Source organism: Brachyistius frenatus, unplaced genomic scaffold (genome assembly GCF_029030835.1).
Source record: "Brachyistius frenatus isolate BFR_SWC_R1_liver_20210118 unplaced genomic scaffold, ASM2903083v1 Contig_51, whole genome shotgun sequence".
Classification (NCBI taxonomy): domain Eukaryota; kingdom Metazoa; phylum Chordata; class Actinopteri; family Embiotocidae; genus Brachyistius; species Brachyistius frenatus.
The window spans coordinates 1,803,186-1,813,162 of record NW_027210650.1 but is presented as its reverse complement, the minus strand read 5'-3'; the positions used below and the strand labels follow the sequence as shown (position 1 = coordinate 1,813,162).

Sequence of the window (9,977 nt, the reverse complement as noted above, 5' to 3'; positions counted from 1 at the left end):
CATGCATTCAAATGTAACATGGTGTAAATTCGTTGTTTTTTTGTTGTGTTTTTTTTGTTGTTGCAGGAGTTGTCAGGAACACATTTAGTTAAGATATTTTGTGGTTTGGTGCGAACACTCGGTTGTCGACTCTGAACGGCTCACGTCTGCCCCCTGCAGGTCAAAAATGTGACTTCAACTTCACATGAAAACTACTTTATACGTTCATTGCACAGAGCTTAAAAGGCACTCGAGTTAACAGTTCGTCATTCTGCAACATCTTCAGGAGCATAAACACACACTGTTGATCCGTGTTTGAGAGTTTTATACACTAACGGATGTTAGTACAACATCAAATGTAAAAAGAAGATCATGTTCTCGACAGGCACTAACTTCCTGGGTGGTGATTAAAGTGACATATTAAGGCATCTGAAGAATTCTTCTGAGAGGTCGTGTATGTGCTTCTTCTCTGCAGGTTGTTTACAGTCCCCAGTGTCTGTCTCATTGTTCCCAGACCTCAGCAGTGTGTGAGTCAGTCAGTGTGTGTGTGTGTGTGTGTGTGTGTGTGTGGGCTGGTTTACAGGTTTTTCCAGTTAAATCCCAGATTTTTGTTTTTCCTACATTGCTGATGTCTCTTTTTCAGAGGGCTTTGGGGACTTTGACCACGAACAACATGGGATCTTTGGCCTTGTTGCTGAAGGCTTTTCGGATGATGTCGACGGCGTGCTGATGGGTGACGCCATGCAGAGAGACTCCGTCCACGGACACCAGCTCGAATCCAGCCTGGGGCGCAGAGAGATGAGAGATGAGATCCAGTCAGATACGGTAACAGATCAATTCAAGTATATTGAACTTAAGTTTCCTTAAAAGAAGACCAAAAAAAAAAGTAATTTAATTTAAATATTCGTGCTTGCTTACCAAAGACAGTAATGTTACTTCAGATACTTTCTCTTTTACTAAGATCAACTGATAACCGACACATTTCTAATTTGACAAAAAGTTGAACTTTAAGGAATTTACATTATTTTTACTTGGTTTAATCCATCAGTTTTCTGCTGCTAGGATGAGTGTCGATTGTGTCCATTAAATTAAATACATCAAGAATTATTGTGCTACAAAGCACAGAAAATGTGATGGCATAAAAAAAAAAAAAAATTGTTGTCCATATTGTCCATCATACTTCGGACAGGACGATCATCCTGTTTGGTAGAAATAATGTAAACTTTCAGGCTTCAACGCTGCAGAAACTCGTATCTGTGACGGGTTTTGTTACCTTCAGCACTTCGCAGGTGGAGGCGGCTCCTCCTGGAAAGATCTTCTCGATCTTCACCACCGGCTGAACCTTGGACTCCATCCCACCAGATATACTGATGCCTGCGGCGTCACAACAAGTCAGTGAGGTCGTTCTCGAAAACTCTTGGTTTGTATAATTTATACTTTTAAATTGGGAAAATGTTGTAGTTGTAAATAGCTTTAAAAAAAAAAAAAAAAAAGGTGTAAAGACGAGAAACATATGAAAACAAACATGGTTCATAAGTAAACTCTGATTCTGCCAGGCCGGATGTAAAAACAGAAACGTTTACCCAGAGACTGTTTGGTCTTGGAGATGCTGACAGTTTGGAGCTCGTACGGCTGGTCGGTCTCGGCGCCGTTCAGTCTGTTCTGAGAGGAAACCCGATGTCCGTTCATCCGTTCGCTCTCCGCCTGCTGATCGGGACTCGAACCGAACACCTGCGACAACAAGGGTCGACTCCTCCGGGCGGCGCTCTGCAGCGTGAACACGCTTTCTTTACTCCCGTCCGCGCTCCTCTCCTTTCGGCCCTTCGAGTGGCCGTTCCTGAACGCCGGCCGTCCGCGGTCCGAGCTCGTGTCCGAAGCGGAGTGCAGCGAAACCTCGTCGAAGTGGACGGAGCGGATGGTGCCGATGTCCGTTCGGAGAGGCGGGCGAGAGTCGGCGCCGCGCGCCAGCAGCCAGTTGGGGAGCGGCGGGACGGCGGCGGGACGGCGGAGGTCGGAGGGCTCCGCGTCGTACCCGTCCACCGGTATGTCCAGCAGAGGCGTGAAGGACCTGGAGGTCGGCGGCCGCTCCCCGAACCCCCGCGGCGTAGTCAGGCTGAGCTTCTCCAGCTCCTCCAGTAGGTGGCTCTCCTTCTCCACCTCCTCGGTGTTGTGGAGCTCAAAGCCTCCCATGTAATCTGGAGGCAGCACAGATGTTGGAACAGTTTTCATGTTTTGTCTTTTTTTTTTTTTTTATCTCTGGCTGTAGTTTAAAAGGTTTCAGTACACAAGTATGGAAATCCATTTCTGCATGATAAAAAAATTAAAAAACATTCATGGCAGCATCTTATACTTTTTTTTAAACATACTGGATCAGAATTATGTCTCACTGTCGCACAACTTTGACTTGACTTCAGTGTTTTTATTGTTATCGTGCCGAACACTTTGTGCAGTTTTCACCTTTTTCTTGACTAAAACTGCATTTGCAGAGAGAGAGATGCTATTTTACACTATCGAGATGATTTCTATCGTTGACGTGAAATTGCTGAAAGAATTACATTTTCAATCATCAAGACCACATTTTAAGGAGAAAGAAGAGACTGTGATTCTGAGAAAGACTGGATTTAAGAAAACCCGAGATTTCTCAGAACAGCACACATGACAGAAATACAAAAAAAAAATCAGATTAGAACGACATGGAATGATTTAGTAGAGGAGGAACTGACCTGGGATGGGAGTGATGAGGCGCCGTTTGGGTGCTCGACCGGACATAGGAGAGCGGAGAGGAGGAGTTTTGACTACAACGAAGAGACGAGAGGACGCTGATTCACGGAAATGGCAAATACGTTAGTAAAAGAATTACGTTTTACAGAATAGAGCTGGAACTACTCTAATCTTTTTTTTCTGTTTCATGACTCGGACAAAAGGACACGATGTGAGAAAATGAGCTGAGGATTTCACAGCGTGGCTAAAAACCTGATTCCAGTGAACGAACGAGCCGCAAGCAGCTCAGTGACACCTTCCTCAGATAATTATCACACTCACTGGAGCGATACTTGAGGATGTTGTAGGCTTCCACTTCAATGGCCGTCACCATGTTATTGAATAAACTGAGATCCGGAGGGGGAAGCAGCATTCTGAGAAACAAGACAACAGGGGAGGAGAGTGAGGGGGAAAAAAAACAACAACCCGCTGAGTCATTGTTCTTATTGTGTCACATTGCGAAACATCGTTAGTTCGACTTCAGGGTCTTAGTGAGGAACGTTTGGGTTTGAGATGATTATCCTGAAAAGCCCTTAAGCCCCTTCTGGCAGCGTTCGTAACACTTGTTTGTTTGTCTGGCTGTTTACATGTTGGCTGATGACACGGAGTAAACACACTTTATTAATTACATTGCAGGCGTAAAGAAAATCTCCAAAGCAAATGTATATTTCGGCATATTTTATCTGAAAATTCTGATGTAAGATGTATAAAATATATGCTTTCTGATCATGTTATCGCCTTCTGATTATCACCAATTTCAGACAGGGATTTGATCTAAACATTCATAAAGCCTCACTTCCTCCTCACCTCACTTCTCTCAGCAGCAGCAGCTTCTCCGGTCGGTCCAGCACGACCAGCAGGTGGCGTATCAGGTTCTCCACCGACCGCTCTGCAACGTACTGCGGGGTCAAAATCAGCAGTTTAGTGAACATTAAAGGTAAGAGAAGTTTTACGTCTTGACATTTACAACTCCAATGTGAAATATTTTTCACGCCAGTCTGTCTGCTGTGAACAAAGCTTCCTTTTACCCTTCGGCACGTCTTCATCACAGCGGACACCTCCTCCTCAGCCAGCAGCCGGCGGGCCATGTCCTCCACCACTCCCAGCATCTCTGAATTTGGCATCGCGTTGACCTGTCGGCCGTCTAACGAAATTACAGAGTGGATTCAGGTCACGACGTCTAAATTGAACCTTGATGTCGCTTAATGACACAGTTGCAGTCCTCACGGAGTCTTTAAGATCTCCGTGTTTGTTTGGGGTTCGCTGCTGTTTATCATCACTGAGACGGGACAACGATGAGATTTCTCTACTATCAACAAACCTCAAAAGAAAGGAATTAACTGATCGTGTGATGTGTCGCCAAACCCGACGGATCTTATTTCTGTGTGTGTAGAGCTCAATTGTTGTTTATAAAAAACAAAACAAAACAAAAAACCTCGAAGCCGCACTGGTGCCACTCGGTGGCGTGCTCCTTCGTGAACACAGTTCACCATCTTGCAGCTGTTTCTTTGGCTCAGAGCACCAGATCTACTATGTAATCCTGTTTTAGTTTGATTAAACAGTTTAAAGCTATTTTGAGAAATGAAATTGCTGAGTCACTATTTGAATAAAACTATATACGTGACCCTGTTTTGTTTTTAAAGATTCACGTGTTGGAAGTAAAGGACAAAAAGTACAGAGATGGACAGGAGGAGAAAATATACAATCGTGTCAGCTAATCCTTGAAACAACCAATAGAAAATGATTGAAATATCTTGAATGTACTTTCGGATGAAGAACTGCTGCTACCTTTGCCAGCCTTGTCCTTGGACGGAGACTTGGAGCGCCCCCTGGAGGTGTCTCTCTTGCGTCCCCCCCTGAACAGCAGGTTAACGAAGGTCTTGGAGCGCTGCAGGGTGCTCTTCTCCTCCGGGTCCTTCCCTTTCTGCTTCTTCTCTTTCTTCTGCTTGATCTCTGCGATGGAACGGAAACAGCGGATCCATCACCGCTCGAATCTTCCCACGAACTCGTAGAAACTCACCTTCACGCCGGCTCACCTGCCACAGTGACTTGGCTCTGCGACCGGCTGATGGGCCGGCTCGGTCGGCTGAGGGCCAGCAGCACGGCCGTCTTGGGCGACTCCGTCCCCCCCCGGCCGTCCTCTGCACGGATCATCGTGTCCTTCAGCAGGGTGGTCGGTCCCAGGCTGCGAGTCGTGTCCGCGCCGGTCCTCTGAGACGGGAGGTCCGTCTGCATGGCGGTCTCAGTTCGGTCGGACTCAGACCTGGACATAGAAACCACCACGATCATGTCCGGTGTGGTTGGCATGTTGCTTTAGGTGCTTCAAAAGCCCGAAAGCCAGTGAAATCAGCTCTGGTATTTGTTCGTGTTGCTTCGAGATAAATGTGAGAACAATCAAACTTTGACTAAACGATCTGACGCCGACCTCCGGTCCTCGGTGGAGATGCAGACGTCCACCATGTCTGAAGCAAACGGCAGGCTGGGCGGGAACATGACCTGCGACAGGCCGCTCAGGGAGCTGACCGGAGTCCCCGACGACAGAGAGGAGGCCGAGGAGTTGGACTCTGAACCCTGAGAGGAAGATTTCTGAGTGCCGTTGGCCACTGAGGGAAGAAAACACCAGAACATCTAACTCTCATTTTATCGAAATAGGACACGATTGCAGCTTTCAATTAGTCTAAGGTTTAAAAACAAAAAACATGCATACATTTATTGAGCCACCTGTATTCCGCCACCATCTCTTTATACGCAGGGTATCGACCTGCTTCCTGTGAAGATATGGACACAGATATGCAAATGAGATACAGTAGAGACGTTGAAACTTTTATGGGATGGCTATATTTGATAAAAAAGAGTAACCTTAGACGCAAACTTCGACCTCGTCGTCTCCGAACACATCTCCCCTTCCTGACTTTCTAGTAACCTTTGATCGGCGGGATGCGTTCTAACTCCCGCACAATGGTTCAGTTTCCACGGGACAAAACTAAAACTCGCACCGAACACAGCGATCAGCACCCGATCCCGGCCGCCTGGTGAATAATGCACACGGCCCGGCTATTTTTTAACAAGCGCGAAACCCAACGCTGCGACAAGTAAAGTGAGCGAGGGATATTACGACTGCGTGCCAGCTGTCGGGCCCCTGACGCACACACACACACACACACACACACACACACACACACACACACACACACGCACACACACACACACCGGCTCCACGCCGCTCGTGGAGTTCGCGTTCATTTCTTTTTCATGTGTGACAGAGAGCTGAAGACGAAGAGGTAGGCGACAGGTCAGAAAGTTAAACGCATGTCGGGTCATCTGGCCGATGCCGTGAGGAAAAAGCCGACACGCTTCTAATAACAAAGAGTCGTTATGGAACGTGATCCAGCTCGTCTTCAACGCCGAACGTCCAGCATACGGTTCAACACTTGACCAGCAGATTACAGGGGCTGGAAGTTTTATGTCACACTGGATTACTTTTACTTTCTCGGAGGTTTTTCTTCAAATGACTTTTGGTTGATTTATGATGGAGAAAAATGAAAAATAATAATAAAAATTAAAAAAAAAAAAAAAAGCAGTTTCTTTAGCCACGAATGCTTCTGTCCTGTCAGCTGAAATGTGTCTGTTTTATATATTTTTTTAAACTAAACTTTATAACAATATAGAAAAATACTTCATGGAAAACATTACATTTTGATAAACGGCAGCTAAAGTTTGAACACAACTCCATGATATTCCATAAAACAATCCAATCCCCTGACTTTCTCGGTCTAAAATTGATCATTTTACGATGTTCCAGAAATTCATGGACCGGCGGGAACCCTGTGGTTCAATCTTTTGTGCGCACGTGTAAAAACAACAAATCTCGGTGGAGGATTTAACGCTGCGCGTCGCCGCTCTCACCTTGATGGTCAGCATGATCTGCGTGTGGCTCTTCAGCACCTCCACAGCGCTGCTGTGGCTGATGTCCTCGAAGCTCACTCCGTTGGCGGACAGGATCTGGTCCCCCATCTTGATACCGTTCTGCTCGGCCAGGCCACCTGGATCCAGTCTGAGACAACGGAGACGGGGAGAGATTCAGAGCTGAAACCACAAACTGTTTCCTTTACTTTTTCAAACGCTTCCCGGTCTTTGAAAAATGGAGGTTAAACTGAATAGTTTTTGGTTTCAGATTCTTGCGCGAACAAAACAAGACATTTGTCACCAAAGACCGAGTAGTCGTATTTTACTACTCTTGTACGGCAATTTAATAATGAGGAAAATTATCCGCATATTAATGGACAATAAAATAATTATTAGAGTCTTGTTTTTAGCATTTTAAGCAACAAAGACTAGAAAACACTGAGGAAGGAGTGCGTGTTACAGTTTTGAGGAGAGATTGTGAAGTCGTGCAAATTTTTACGCTTATTTCCTTCCTTGGTAATTCCATGTGTATTTTTTTTTTTCCCTTCTTTCCATGGCGGCGGATGCACCTACTTGGAGACATAGATGCCCAGACCGAACTCCTTTCCCCCGCGGATGTTGAAGCCCAGGCAGTAGTCGTCGGAGGTGGTGTACAGGTGGACGATCCTCCGGAGGGCGCTGCCCGAGCTGGTCTCCGAAGGCGTCCGCCCGCTCTCCTCCACCACCATGCGCCTGTGGATCAGGTCCACCCTGAAACATCAGCAGCACGCACAACTGAGTGTTACTTCAAAACCCCGTGAAGAAAATAATAATAATCAACATCGGTCTCTCCTCGTCACCAGGTGATCTTCTCCTTGGAGTAGCGGATGCCGGGGACTTTCCCGACGCGTCTCACCACCATCCTCAGCCGGTTGTTGCCCGTCAGGACCTTCACGGCGCTGCTCATGGTGATGCTCTCCAGGCTGACGCCGTTCACCTCCACCAGTTTGTCCCCTACAAGCAGACCCGCTTCCTCTGTAAACACACACACACACGCACACACACGCACACACACACACGTCACAACTGCAACAAGAGTCATCATCAAGATAGTAACAGATGACAAAGTCTCTTATTGCATCACACGTCATCATCATTATCAGTTTTCGGAGTATTTCCACATCTACCTGCTGTGCTGTTGTCCTCCACCTTACTGACAAAGATGCTGAGGCCGTGCTCGGAGCCGCCGCGGACGCTGAAGCCCAGCTTGCCGTCCACACTCTTGTCCACTGTGATGGTATGGAGGTCCTCGCTATCGTCTCCGCCTGAAACATATCACACGGATTGTGTTTTGATAAACAGACATTTTCACTAATCTCAGAGGACATCATTTTTTTTTTTTTTTTTTACTTAATATCGTTACTAACTTATCACTGTCCTCTTATTGTACTATCAATCTTGCTGGAAAGCTCATTGAGAAAAACAAAAACTAAAAAAGTGTGTAACTCGCAGAAAAACAGGTGCACTGAATGATGTCTTTTTTGTCCTGGGTTTTGTCTCTCATGCATCTTAAGAGGTTCCCTATCGTATTTTATCCTAAAAAAAAGAACTGCAGTTACTTGATTTTTAAAACCTGCAAACGTCTTTTCTTTTCCTGAGGGTTCATATGTGCTTTTATTCACAGTTTGTATTCCTCCAATAAGATGCTGGAGTTGAATGTTAATCTAAAGCACGGCATGTAAAAATTAAAATACTCTATTATCTACTGCACCATAATGTATCAGGTCTCTATCAGTGAAACTAATGTGAATATACATTAATTTACTTGATTGATTGATCATTATTAAGAAAATCATCATCTGCGATTTTGCAACTTGGTGTAAATCTATTTTATTGATTGACGAAGCTTTGACATCAACCTTCTGTTGAATTTTTATTGGATATTGTCCTACATTTATCTCATTTTATGTTTGTACTTGTAATTAGTAATTATTTGAGGCTCTTGTTTTTGATTATCTGTTGCAGCCTGAAGCTTCGGTATAAAAAAAAAAAAAAACGTGGCGAGTTTGATGCTCTGATCTTATTTCTAACAGGAATACGAAGAAGTCTTGAGTCCTATTTGTGTTTAGTCTCACAAACTGTAGATTGTAACTTGCGTCTCCTTTACCATCCACAGGAGAGTTGATGAGGATGACCCGGCCCATGGGTGAGGAGGATCGGATTCCACGCCGGCGCTGCTCCTTCTTCCGTAAGAGGTTGCGGGTAGCCGTGTGTGACCCTTGGGTCCCGGGGGTCTTCTCCCTGCGGGACGGGTCTGACGAGTGAGCCATGGAGGCCGGCGGGTTCCCCTTTCACACGCGCTCCACCGGGGGCTCAGCTCTGGGCGGAGGAGCCTGCCAGAGGGAAGGTGATCGTCAGGCAGTTTTGTCCTCCGCATTCCCTGCATGCCGGAGCCGAGTACTACATTTTAAAAACGCATGTAGTGACTGTGTCGTGTTTTTAGACGACAACTCACCGATGCAGGCTGCTTTGTGACATGATGACGGACCCTTTGGCTTCCTGGAGTCACACTTTGGCCCATTCCTGCCCATGTTGCATCTCTCTCACCTGTCTGAGTCTCCGAGATAAAGCAACAGTTGTATAAATAAATAAATTTAAAAAAAAAAAACCCAGAAATACAAGGACACGTAAAACAATCTGTCAAAGCATGCAGAGCTGCAAAGCCTTTGAAGATAAACTTGCAGCAGACTTAATTATTGGTTGAGAAACAGGATTTAATTGGTTTATTTAAGACAGGCCTGACCCACTTTAGAGTCAGGATGTCACATGGTGTCGATACCATGGTTACATGTCACCAAACTTAACCCGGGTTAAGTGTGTCGTCACCTCGGGGTTCCCCCCTTAAGCCTCTCCCGGTGTTTCAGCACCATGGACAGAGGCGCTAAAACAAGCGTCAAAAGTTGCGGCGGCTTCAAACGGCCAAATGTAACGTTAACACACGGAGACGGTCACGGAGAGTTAAGTTTGTCCTCCGTCTTCAATTCCGACACGACGTTTGAAACAGCTCATATTTCCGGCCCCTGCTGTACAATTATCTGCGGCGTCTTGTCGAAGATAAACGAAGACGTCAAATACTTACCGCACATTTTCAAGCCCATAAACACCGCACGCAGCTCGGCAGCTGTCCTAACGCTCTCTCCTCAAAAGCACGACCGGACACACGACACCGAAAAGTGCCCGTAATGTTCTTTAAATTCATCCCTCATTCTGTGAATAATCCAAAACTGACCGGGGCGGTGAGCGTCCCTGAGTCCATGTTTGTGTGAACCTTCCCAAAGCACCTGGCTGGGACA

General features: G+C 46.0%; 1 protein-coding gene across 2 annotated transcripts; it reads right to left on the bottom strand.

Annotated features, from left to right (window-relative positions):
* Positions 1–6: 6 nt before the first annotated feature.
* LOC138624438 (PDZ domain-containing protein 7-like) lies at positions 7–9,977 on the bottom strand. Of its 2 annotated transcripts, none has more exons than XM_069704663.1 (18): positions 9,764–9,977; positions 9,140–9,241; positions 8,792–9,017; positions 7,812–7,949; positions 7,485–7,659; positions 7,219–7,395; positions 6,646–6,793; positions 5,447–5,507; positions 5,165–5,342; positions 4,776–5,002; positions 4,528–4,692; positions 3,768–3,883; positions 3,547–3,638; positions 3,022–3,113; positions 2,703–2,774; positions 1,563–2,174; positions 1,253–1,353; positions 7–762 (listed from the first exon to the last, which is right to left on the bottom strand). In XM_069704663.1, exons 3-18 carry the CDS (start codon positions 8,952–8,954, stop codon positions 619–621), a joined length of 2,661 nt encoding a protein of 886 aa, XP_069560764.1. In that variant the 5' UTR covers positions 8,955–9,017; positions 9,140–9,241; positions 9,764–9,977; the 3' UTR covers positions 7–618. The 2 variants fall into 2 exon arrangements, with proteins under 2 accessions (XP_069560764.1, XP_069560763.1); XM_069704662.1 differs by having other exon boundaries at positions 9,140–9,235.